This window comes from Pholcus phalangioides, unplaced genomic scaffold (assembly GCF_987345545.1).
Source record: "Pholcus phalangioides strain wild (caught in Gottingen) unplaced genomic scaffold, Ppha-v1.0 ptg000009l_1, whole genome shotgun sequence".
NCBI classification, from domain to species: domain Eukaryota; kingdom Metazoa; phylum Arthropoda; class Arachnida; order Araneae; family Pholcidae; genus Pholcus; species Pholcus phalangioides.
Genome location: NW_028301602.1, coordinates 1,100,810 through 1,113,882, shown reverse-complemented (window position 1 = coordinate 1,113,882; position 13,073 = coordinate 1,100,810). Strand labels below are relative to the sequence as shown.

Below are 13,073 nucleotides of genomic sequence, written 5' to 3'. Positions count from 1 at the left end.
AACAAAGTTGCACACACTATGTCATAGTCCCAAAGGCAATTAGAAATAAACATGATTTTATATGTTTTGAAATTAAAATTTTTTTTTTAATTGCTGCTTGTATTTCCATAGATTGAAAATGCTATTTTTCATAGTATTCTGTAATAGTGTGCAGATGTACGTGGTGTTTTGAATTTTTATACATTATAGAATAAGCAATTTCCTGATACAGCAGAGAGGATCAGATCATCAAAATCAATATGAGATCATACATTCTATAACATTGAAGATAAACATATATATACAGTAGATAAACAGATAGAAACTGTAGAATAAACAATCATTCTAACAGCCGAGCGGATAAGGCCATGAATAAGACATTGCAGACACGATTCTACAATATTAAAAATAAACATGATCATGAATTAAATTTTTAATATTATAGACCGTGTTGCTCTGCCCAAAGAGACCTTTTTTACCCTTTTAGTGACAATCCTGAGATATCTTGTCAAACCTGATCTGCTTTATTTCTGTCACCCCGAAATATTTTGTCTTCTATTAAAATGCAGTGAAACTGTTTTTACAATAAAATGTTTTCCATTCCCCTCCAACCAATCAACTGTTAGTGGGCAGAGTTAGCTATTGTTCTAGGTTAGATAAGAAGAAGAAGCGAGAAAAAAAAGAGAAATATATGCTCAATATATAAATAATACAAAAAGGGTTCTCTTCATAGAAAGCCACACACATAATGGCAAGGTTTTGCAATTCCAAATGTGGCAATTTCAAATGCTGATCAGGAAAATTTCAAAAACCACTTAAAGGGTTAAATGGGAGTTTGGCTTAGATTTGCACCTTAAAATTGAAAAACCAACTTGAGCTGACCATCACAAACAGTGGGGCTAAAACAACTTTTAATAACTTACCACTAATCATGAGCTAATCCCAAAATATCGGTCTGAGGATGTGTTGTATCCACAGTGTGTACCAAGTCAAGAAAAACCTTAAAGGTTGTGGAAATGATTAGTTTTCTAAATTCAAAAGCTTGTCACAAAAGTTCAGTGATACAAGCAGTAATTGTAGTAAACCACTTTGAAAGTGCTCAAATGTTAATGAATTTAGACAGCTTTATTTATTTATTTTGGTTCCTTTTTTTTTCCACATTGAATAAATCATGGAAACATCATGCGCGAAGAGACTTAGACATTGTAAATTCTATTTTATTTCATCCCAAAGATTTCTTTAATTCTATTGATTCATATTTAAAAGGGGTTGACAGAAATTAAACATACAGTTAATTACAGGAAAGCATAGGTGTACGTAGAATTTTCTCAAGGAGAGGATTTTGAGATTTTTTATCCTTCTTTGCAGGAAAGTATACTTACTGTAGAAAATATAATTACAAGAAAATGTACTTAATATGCAGGAAAAATAAGAACAGAAAGGTACATGTAATGTAGGAAAAGTAATTACAGGAAAATGCACAATGTAGGAAAAATTACAGGAAAATGTACTTTTAATGTAGAAAAATAAAAAAAATATACGTAATGTAGGAAAAATAAAAACAGGAAAATTTATTTAATACAGGAAAAATAAAAACAGAATTATACACAATGTAGGAAAAATAATTCTAAAAGAAAAATCAATTAACCTCAAATACATGAACCCAAACCAACAGGAAATTGATGAAAAAAATAGAACTATGTAGAAAATATTGATGGAAAAAAATAAAGATGAGAGCCCGAAAAAAATGAGAAAAGAGCGCAGAATATTACAAAATTACGGAGAACGCGCTTGCGCATTGTAAGTTCCGAACAGTTTCCGAAGTCACGACAGTTTCCGAAGTATTTTACACGAAGTAACGACCGGTTCGAGAGTAACTCACTCCCGCTCCTCTGTGATTGGCCAAGTTCACCAGGGAATGTCGGATTTTTAGCCGCTAGTTTCCAAATACGGGACTTCGCCAATTATCGCCACAAACGACGCCAAAACCAAACAAAGTTGCCAAATATTGTTGAAATTACGGAAAAATCACAATGGCGGGAAATGATGCATTACTGCAAATTGCAGTGGATTAAAATGTATTCCACGGAAAAAAAACGTTTACCAAGGCAAATGTCGGAGATTAATATCCCATATATAGTTGTAACTATCATAAAATAATTTGAGTTGAAAAATAATTTCAATCTTCGACTTTAATAAAGAATAAAAATTCAAGTAGGCTTCGTGTGAAATACGGGAAAAACCGGGACACTTTTGATAAAAAGTCGGGACGGCCAAAAAAAGAGGAAATACCGGGACTGTCCCGGGAAATACGGGACGTATGGTCACCCTATTCATGACGTATCAAGTCCCAAAGCTATGTGGTGCCATCTAGCAGTTGTTTTACAAAACGAAACAATCCCGGTTTCAAAGAGGAATAAAGGCCGAAATCCAGGAACTCTTTTAACTACACGATTTCGCGTCTAGTTCCTATTTGGACTTCTAAAAACATATTTAGGTCGCACAGAAACGATTGATCCGACTGCAGTCACGAAATGGAAAATACGGTAGACTCCCGATAATCCGGCGTTTTCCTTTGAGCATTTGAGAGAAAAACCATGTCATTGCGCAGAAGTTTATATTATTTGAATAAGCTTCAATTGGTTTCGAGTAATCCGGCGATTCTGGTAATCCGACACACTCTGGTCTGATATGTGCCGAATTAGGGAGAAACTACTGCAGTTTATTCACGAAAAAAAAAAAAGAATATTGCATAAGGGGCCGTTCAAGTATTACGTAAGCAAATTTTTAGCCCTTTTTGACCCCCTTCCCAGCAAAATTTCGTCATCAGCTGTGCCCCTCTGAATCCTAAATCATATTTTCATAAAGGGTGATTGATGACGTAAGCATTATCCAAAACACACCCCCCCCCCATCGATGATGACGTAATACTTGAACGGCCCCTAAGATAAATGAATATTAATATCACAAACTGCCCATTCAAGTCTATGCACTTCTGCCATTAGGTTGTGAGTTTCAAAATGCTCTGACAAACCGTTCTGTAGGTGTGTTGGTGCATCTACGGACAACAGTCTGCAGTCGTTGACCTTTCACAAATTATTGTGAACAATTGACTGCAATGTTCCTGTAGCTCATCAAATGTTATATATTACCTATGCCTGTCCACCATAATCAAACTCAACATGTCCAAACAGCAGCAATGTACCACATTTGCTGCTACATTGAACGTCATTTGGTGTTTACATTTTTGGCTGCACTTTTGTTTTTTGTTGAATGCCAAGCAGCGGAACACAATTCGCCTTGACGGTGCACACAGACACCATATGACAATGAATATCACCTCCTAACCCCACTTCCCCATAACAAAAACTAGGCTATTATGTTCATTACTAGTGGTGATAATCACCTTTCATCTTTGCTGTATGCTTTCAATGGCATGAAGAATGACCTTTCTCCTTAAATTTTTGCCAGCTGGTAGCACCATTTGTGCATTCCACACAGTTCACCACCCCCCTGGTGTCTATTTTTCTGTGTTATGCTAACGTGTGGAGTTTGTTTATGACGTGAGAGAGCCTTTATCAATCATTTCTGTATGAGCCAAGTATTAAAAAAAAAGCCTGTTTTCAACACTAAGCTGAGATGAAATTCTCACTTCAGAGAATGATTTCAACAAATGAGAATTTTTTATTGAGAATGGACTCTTTTAGGCAAAAAGTGATGCGAGTTTTGTATTTTTACTAGTTATAATACCCGGCGCTGCCCAGGTTTTCTTCAATTACTGAAAAAAAGGGGAATGACCATTAAGCAGGAGTTTGGAATGCATACTTTTATTACACAGGGGAAATTATTTTTTAGCCATAAAAGAGGGGTGTCCGTTAACAGAAGTTCTACTGTATATTGATCAGAATTTTTTATATAAATGCTCACAGAGTAGTAATTAACCACACGGCAGGCAGAAAAATCGCATTACAACATCGCACCTGAATTAACTTCGCATAATTTTTACAGCATTTTTGAAACCAATTATTTGATCATTTTTGTCGCACCACTGTAATTTTTCTGCACACGAGGGCTAATTAGACCGGGACCTACAATTTATTGCCGATTCCGAACAGGAGGCTTGTTTTTTATCCTCATCGAGAGGTCGGCACGCTAACCCCTCGATGGGGGGACTCCCTGCGGCGGTTATGTAACTGTTTTTGTTGTACCCGTGTCAGGAAAGTTTTCTGACAAGGACGAACCAGGTACACCTCGAACTCGTGACACCTTTAAACTCTACAACTTGTTGAAAAATTTATTGTCTCCGAACAATCCATTGGAGAACGAATTCGCCATTTTAAGAAATGTTTTGAAGAACCATTTGAATCCTAAAGCACTGATTATACTCAGTAGGCAACAGAAAGCAGAACGACGGCGAAAGCATCAGTTTATATATGGCTGATTTGCTACATCTCCCAATCGTGTGCGACTATAAGCAAGAGATGTTGACACCATGCTTCGGGATGTTTTCATTAGTGGGCTCCTAGATAGAGCAATCCTTGATTGTTTATTTGAGGAAGACGACATCGAGCTAGACAAAACAATAAAGATCGTGCTGGCGATGGAGAAAGCTGTGAATGGGGCGAATGAGATTATCAAGAAGCCAGCAGAACTGAAGGTAATAAAAACGGGAAAGAGGAAAACAAAACTGCCCATGCAAAACAGAAACTACTTTGCCGCGGCTGTCAAATATCTGCTGTGCATACGATGCACAGGGACAAATCATGATAATGACTCCTGCAGATTTATTGCTAGCAAATGTCGCTTCTGTAAAAAAATCGGACGTATAGAAAAAGCCTGCTACGCGGAAAAGAAGATTCAATCCACACCTAACAAGGAGAAACAGATTTCAGTTGAGGAAAAAGAAAATGATATTTCCATGTTTGGGTTGGAGATGGTATTGAGTGAAGAGCCGAAAAAGCCTCCAATGATGGTTACTGTCAACATAGACAATAAACCAGTGAGTATGGAAGTTGATACGGGAGGAACAGTATCAGTAATGAGCAGTAATTCAGAAAAATCTCAAAGAAAAAAGTTCAACCTACGAATTTAGTATTCCGGACATACAATGGAGAAAAAATTGTCCCAGCGGGATATGTCACTGCAAAAGTGGAATACGGAAAGCAAAAGTTGTACTTGACGTTTGTGAGGGAAAATTTAGACAATTTTTGGCCGTGAATGGCTATACAAAATCAATCTAGATTGGCACTCTCTTAAGGCTGTGAGGACAGCTAATGACATGGATCTGAAAAAATTGTTAGATGATTATAAAGAGATTTACGAAAAAATTAGGTGAGATAAATTACCATGAAGTGGAACTAAAGCTAAAACCAGATGTTACCCCAGTTTCGTAGAGCAAGAGCTGTGCCCTTCGCATTAAAAGACCAGGTGGAAGAAATAGACAGGCTTGAAAGAGAAGGCATTATCGAGCGAGTTGAAACTTCAGATTGGGCTACACCAGTTATTCCCGTGGTGAAACCAGACGGATCCATAAGGTTATGTGCAGATTATTCAGTCACATTAAATCCTAAGCTAGAAGTGCCTCAGCATCCCTTACCAACGTTTGATGAAATATTCTCATGTTTAAATGAGGGTAAATGATTTTCAAAATTGGATTTCAGTCATGCATATTTGCAAATGAAAGTGCACCCTGACAGTCAATGACTCCTAACCATAAACACTCATAAGGGGTTATATGCATGTAAAAGATTGATGTACGTCCTAAATGCAGCTCCAGCAATATGGCAGAGGTACATTGATGGGTTATTCCAAGGAATAGATGGTGTAAAAGTTTTTATGGATGATGCCAGAGTGACCGACAGACCAGACACGACCCAGGCTCTGTAAAGTGATGCCAACAGCACGCGGTGTTCCCAGGTGGTCACCCTCCTCAAGTACTAACCGCTCCCGATGCTGCCAGAGTGACCAGAACGAATGACGAGTCACATCTCAGGGCTTTGGAAAATTTTTTTTTTAAATGTCAGGAGCATGGACTGAAGTAAAATTTCAAAAAGAGCACATTTTTTCAAAAAGAAATAAATTTCTTAGATCACAAAATTGATGAAAATGGCCTAAGTGAAACAAATGAGAAAACTGAAGCAATTTTGAAAGTTCCCACACCGAAAAACATTCAAGAAATAAAAGGTTTTCTGGGCATGGTGAATTTCTATGAGAAATTTTGTCCAAATTCGGCAACCATTGCCTATCCTCTCAATAAGCTGACAAAAAAGGACATTTGGTTCCGTGGCGTTGGTCTAAAAAGTGTGAGACTACATTCAAGATAAAAAATAAAATTTTCTCAAAGCGAATCTTGATGCACTATGATCCTACACTACCTCTCACTCTTGCTTCGGATGCTTCTCCAGTGGGAATAGGAACATTTCTATCACATTTATTACCTGATGGAACAGAAAAAAGACCAATTGCCTTCGCTTCTCGTACGCTGACGTAAACAGAACAGAGATACTCACAAAGAAGCTTTGGTAATTATCTGGGCAGTAAAGAAATTTATGCTTTACTTGAAAGGCCGAAGATTTACTCTCATAACAGATCACAAGCCTTTGGTAGCGATATTCAGCTCGAAGAAAGGTCTACCAGTATTGACGGCTACTCGACTTCTGCATTATACCTTGATCTTGCAAGCATATCAGTTCGATATCATCTATCATAACACACAGAACCATGGTAATGCAGATTGTCTTTCCCAATTACCTTTAAGGCCGGAAGACTTAGTTGTCAAGGATAACATATAGAACTCTTCCAGTTGAATCAAATCGAAACACTACCAGTGAAAGCTCAACATTTAGCAAAATGATGAAGAATTGCATCCATTGCCGAGGAAATTGAAATTCAATGAACCTTTAGGAGGGAAGGAAGCCGACTACACCTTGCAGGACGGATGTATTATGGATGGCCAATATTCGAGCATATGTATTTGATCATAGTTGATGCTCATTCTAAATGGAAGTATATCCGATGAAGTCAACAAACACATTCAAGACAGTTGAATGCCTACGGGACTGTTTCTCTCGATTTGGACTGCCTTTAGTGTCAGTGAGTGACAATGGTCCTTAGTTCGCATCATACAAATTTGAAATATTCATGACAAATAACGGAATAAAGCACAAAACGTGTGCGCCCTTCAAACCATCAAGCAACGGGCAAGCAGAATGATATGTTCACACCTTAAAACAATCCCTTTTTGGGTGATGCAAAGATTTCCAGGGAACATCTACCAAAAATTGATCATGTTTTTGCTGAATTACAGAAAAGTGCAGAATGCGACTGCCATGCAAAGCCCAGGAATGTTACTCCTAAAAAAAGAAATCTTAACTACAATAGACTTAGTCTTGCCAAATATCAAGAACAGCATTCAAGTAAAGTTCAGAAATGAGGTCACAGACTTCTATGACCGAACTTTCGAGCCAGATCGTGTGGCTGTGAGAGATTACAGATCCGTCAATAACAAGTGGAAGTTCAGAACTATTCTCAGCAAAGACAGAGTTCTACACTACACTGTAGATTTAAATGGCACTCTCTTCCGACGTCACATCGACAAGATGAGAGCAGCTGGCAATCAAGTTCAGCCAACCTTGGTGGTACCCAATGTTCCAGGGGCAAACTTTCATCAAATCCTGTTGCTGCTGACTCAGAGGTACAGATTGCTCCAGAACAGAACAGACAACTCCGGCAGAGATCAGCAGCGATCCACCAGTGATGTCCAACAAGCCACCAGCGATGTCCAGCACTCCCGTTCCATTGCGATGTTCCCAACGAACCAGGAAAGCTCCTGTCCAGTTGGATCTTTAAATTAGCGGGGAGGAATGTGGTGTCCTTATAAGAAATGACTAAAAGTACTAAGCTGATAAGAACATACAACGCCACCTAGTGTTGTGTAAGGGGAACTCGACAATTCCACCCCAGACATCAAGTAGATAAGATGTCTATATATTCTGCTCCTTCCACTTCATAAATTCTTCCTATCTATATATGTATGTAATCTAACGTAATAATAAATACTTATCAAAATAAATACCTATGTGTTACCCACTCGGCTCACAAAGTGTTAACGAAAACACATCACTTATGGTTGTCTAATTAAGTATGGATAGCTTCCCCAATTTACCCAAACATGTTTTATCATATTTTTTTTTAAATGTGTCAATTTTGTTAGAATTTACTACCGCTGGGGGTAAGCTATTCCATTTATTAATAACCCTATTAGAGAAAAATTCCCTGCAACGCCATAACCTCACATTGTCCCTGACCAATCAATACTGGTGTCCCCTTGTAACAAGTGATTGACGACGTACAAATAATTCATGGTTCATCCTATCCATTCCGTTGAAAATTTTGAACACTTCAATCATATCTGCCGACACTAGCATTGATAAAAAATGAAAAAGTATGGGGCCAAGGACACTTCCTTGAGGAACTTCACTTGTGACGCCTGTTTGAACCAGAGAATTCCCCGTTCACCATAACTCGCTGTGACCTATCTCTTAACCACAATTCTATCCAATTCAGCAAGTTGCCCCTAATTCCAATCTCCTGTAAACGCTTCAAGAGTTTACCATGTTGGACCCGATCGAATGCCTTCTGGAAATCAAGGTAAACAACGTAGACATTTTTGCTCTTACCCAAAGCCTTTGTCACGCAATCATAGAAGCAAAGGAGGTTAGTCACACATGACTTCCCCTTCCTGAACCCATGATGATTATCCGACAATACATTATTCTCGTAAAAAATCAAGTGTGATTAGCAAAACAAATTCACATAATAATAAAACAAAATCCACAATTGCCCTTTAAGTATTTTTCCTTTGATTTTCTATACAAGTGACATTGAGATGAAGGCAAAAAGGATAGACAAATAACAGTTTTGTGAAGAGAGTAAACATAAGAAATAAAAAAAAATTATCTTTATATGGGGGAGGGGGGAAGAAACAGGCGAAGTCCATAAAGTGAAGACTTTTTCAGCTTAGAGAATGACAGATTTGATGCATAATGGTACAGGAGATGTCCATCAATTGGAGAAATTCATCAGCTCCATCTAAAAGACACTTATCAGCAACCTGAAGAGAGAAAAAAAAGGAAACATGCATATAACGATAAAGATCATAAGGAAAAGATTAATGCTCAAAACACATAGCTATGTTTCAATTTCACAAATTTGATTGCAACCATTTTGATTTTTCCTTGATACATACTAAGCTTTTAATATAAACTTGATTCTATAGCATTAGTATTTATACTGATTAAACAGACCTTCTGTGAGCAATGAAAAATACACGACTATATAAAATTTTTATACACAGTCGGATCTGCTTATAATGACGAGCTTGTTTTCATTGAAAATGATCATTAAATCTGGCCATTTGTTAAATCTATATTCAAGTGAAAAATAATGAAATTTCGAAAATTTTGTGCCTATAGCAAGTATTTATTTATGTGCATGAATGAATATGGCACTGACCCATATATAGGGTCCTGGCCAACAGGCAAAATACAAAATTTCTATTTTTAGAGATGACTTTTGACAGCATTTTCTACAAGAAAATCAAATCAATAAAATGAATGTGCAGCATATTGAAAAAGCATTATAACAGAAAATAAAAATTAAATATCAACAGCAATAATAAAGTTGCAAAGAGTGATACTATTTTGTAGGAAATTAAAAACTGCAAACATTGTGCCTAATTGACTAGAATTTAGAATTTTAACAAAATCACTTTCAGATTGCAAGTAGGGTAAGTATTTATTATCTATAGGGTTTGTATAGAGGGTACACAAGAAAGATGCATTTCCATGTTTCTATTGATTTTCTGTTACAGAATGAACATTCCTATAGCAAGTATAGGCTATATATAACACAGCATGGATATTAAATATATAATTTTTTTTTTTTTTTTTGCACTTTTTTTTATAGCAACATTATAATTTTTGTTTTATCTTCAACAGTTAAGACTTTACTACTGGGTATTTCCCCCCCCCCCCGCCAAAAAATAAAGAATACAACACACGGGAAAGAAACAATTCTGCTAATGATCCCCACACTCAAACACAGAGTTTGTCCAAGGATGATGTTTTTACACAGGGTTTGCATTGGAAGCTAAGCAAAGACTAAATTGGAGATTTCTTAAAAATTATGAAAAAAAGGCCTGTTTCCTATCTTCATTTCCCATCTTTCCAGACGAAGTGTTGCTGTTCCCGCACACAGACATCAAATATTGTCTCGTAGGCATGATAGGTCACATCTTGAATTTCAAATTTCCTTTATTTAAGATTTTTACACACAGTTACAAAACATTTAGGGGCTAAGCAAGCTTGTGAGCCCACAAAACAATATCCGATACATATCTGTCAGCATAAATAATAACGAGAGAAAAAAAGAAAAAACACATATATATAACACCAAGAAATAAGTGGCAACAGGAATGGAATTGATAAACAAAAAGATTTGGCATTTAGCAGCGTATGCAAGATAAAAGAAGATTACATTACAATATCAAACAGATAATTTAAATCTTCTTGAGTTAACAACCAAGATTTTAAATTGACAAAAAAAGATGTACATGAAGATTGTTCTTTTATTAACTGAGGAAGTAAATTAAATATTTTGGGAGCTAAATAAAGGAAAAATTTTTGGAAACGAGTTTTATTTGACCTTGATACCTGTATAGTATGACGTCTAAATTGCATTCCAGACTTATGTAATTTCAGATTGAGATGGCCGCTTCTTTGAATTATTTGATTAACATTTATCCCTCATCCATTGTATTATCTCTATATTATTGAGAAAGGCAAAAGAAACACTGACAGTTTTGTGTGGTTCTCTATCAGGGTTCATACAAAATTTTCAAAATGAAAAGTAAGGAGTTTTTAAGGAGTTTCAAGCAGTTTTTAAGGAGTCATGGCAAACTTCATAACTTACAAGTTTTACAGCTAAAAAAGGGGCGGGGCACATATGCAAATTTATTTTTAATTTGCAAACAAATTTAATTGCACGAGCCACTTAATTCATCTGTAAGTGTACCGGCGCCACTTAAGGCAGGCCACATTTAGGCCATGTGTTGAGCACATGTATGCTTTAAAATAAGGGGCTGTTCAAGTATTATGTCAGCAAATTTTCAGCAATTTTTGACTCACCCCTCTTGTCAGAAAAAGTCAGCAAAACTCTCACCCTCCCCCTGTCAGCGCTCTGCCCCCCTTCCTCCTAACGCTTATTGGCGAAATCTGAATTGGGGGCTTTCCCCCAGATGATCAAAAATTTATTTTTTTAATCCACAAAATATTTTTTAAAAGAATTGTAAAAATATTTTTTACAATTTCGAAACAAAATGTCTTTATATGTTATTATAATCAATTTTTAATTTCAATGCTATTTGAAGGCTAAGAACCCGAAATTGCTCAAGAAATTCATTGCGACCCTACCTCTCTAAGCCCTTGGTAACCCTTGACCCGCGGTAAACATTCGGCCTGTGCGGACCAAATGTGGCCCTAGCGTTATGATGTGGCCTGTCCCTAAATCTATTTTTGTAACAATGAACCAAGTGACACATTTACAGATCGCTCAAGTGACTCGTGGCACAATCCCAGACCATTTAAGTGATCTGTGGCACATTAAGCGATCCCTTGAGTGACATGTGACAAAGTTTTAGAGCATTGGTCCTGTCACCAGTGCGGTTCTACATCACTCAAGTTATCCGCTGCACATTCCCAGATTACTTAAGTGATCTGCGGCATAATCACGGATCACTTATATGACGCGCGGCACAGCTCCAGAGCATTTGGATCCGCTAAGTATTTGAAGATCACTAGAGTGGCTCTGTAGGGGACTCAATAGGGAGAATGTTAGTTCAGGTGCCCACAAACTAGTGAAAAGTTTTACTCTTTTTTCGCGCACCGAGTAAGACGCCATTAAGAATATTTCATATTTTTTAAGGGTGGTTTATGACGTAAGAATCATCCAAACACCCCCCCCCCCCTCCACGTCATCAAGTCAGAAAATCGAAAATCCCCCATCCATGCTGACGTAATACTTGAATGACCCCTAACATAAAGATACCCAAAAGTTATTTTCTGAAGGTTAAAAATAAAAAAGCTATAGCGGCTGATCGGCTCATCCCCCCCCCCCGTAAAACCAGACGTGGCTCGGGCTGTCACTTTTAAAAGCCGGGTTTTACTAGCAGGTTTTCTATGCCGCGCGCAACGTGAATCACCCAGCGCGATACGCCGTCTATTCATCAATATGAAAAACAGTACGACTGTTTTCCTACAGAGCGCAATACGGCTCACGACAGTGCTTTACGTCGGGCGTGATTGGCAGACTGCTTCTGGAGGAGTTAAGCATCGTGTGCCGCGCGTTTCAGCGATCTTCCCTTCATTTTCGTGTTGTGTCTCTTCTCTTTAAACCGGAGCATGCAGCCGATAGGGTAGATGACGCCAGGGTCATATACTATACTGTATAGCCGTCCTGAGCCGATGCGCCATGCTTGGAAAACGCAAATGCGTAATGTAACTCATTTCTGCCGACACGAAATGATCCAGTTAGGTTCACGTGGCGCAAAAAGCCTACTCCTAGGAAAACCTGGCTTCAGGGATGAACGCTCGTTATGGGATCCCAGGAGAGATAAACCCATTGTCTCTCATAGAATCTCGTGTGTGGATAGAGCTTGTTCCTTTTTTTTTTTTTTGCCTTTTTATTTACGGCAACCAATCTGCGAAACAGATTCGCTTACCCCACTGGACTTCGGTTTTTAGCACTTTAAGGCGCGGCGGCGAAAAGATACGCTTGTCGTCGTCCCTTACTCCAGTGGAACTGAATTTTTTTTTTCCTTTCTTCTTTTTCAGTAGCGAGTTGTAATGTGAATAAAACACATAAAACACGTAAAAAAAACAGCGGAAAGCAGTGACATTTTGCGGTTTCTCTGAGTTTTCGTAGTGAGATATTGACTGTAAGCAAATGGGAAGGAGGGATAAAATAAGAATAGTAGGAGAGAATTGCGGTAAAAAAATAGTCGATTGAGGTGAAAGTAGGAAAATAGTAGGAAAAAT

At 37.6% G+C, this 13,073-nt stretch overlaps 2 protein-coding genes across 2 annotated transcripts in view; one reads left to right on the top strand and one right to left on the bottom strand.

Moving 5' to 3' along the window:
• Positions 1-4,471: 4,471 nt before the first annotated feature.
• Positions 4,472-5,071, top strand: LOC149081601 (uncharacterized). Its single transcript, XM_089236953.1, has one exon. It carries the CDS (start codon positions 4,472-4,474, stop codon positions 5,069-5,071), a length of 600 nt encoding a protein of 199 aa, XP_089093079.1.
• Positions 5,072-8,923: 3,852 nt separating this feature from the next.
• Positions 8,924-13,073, bottom strand: part of LOC149081600 (replication factor C subunit 4) — a 49,662-nt gene continuing 45,512 nt past the window's right edge. The window contains exon 12 of the mRNA XM_089237006.1: positions 8,924-9,091. Coding sequence (XP_089093132.1) covers positions 8,993-9,091 — 99 coding nt within the window. The 3' untranslated portion in view covers positions 8,924-8,992. The remainder of the gene's footprint in view (positions 9,092-13,073) is intronic.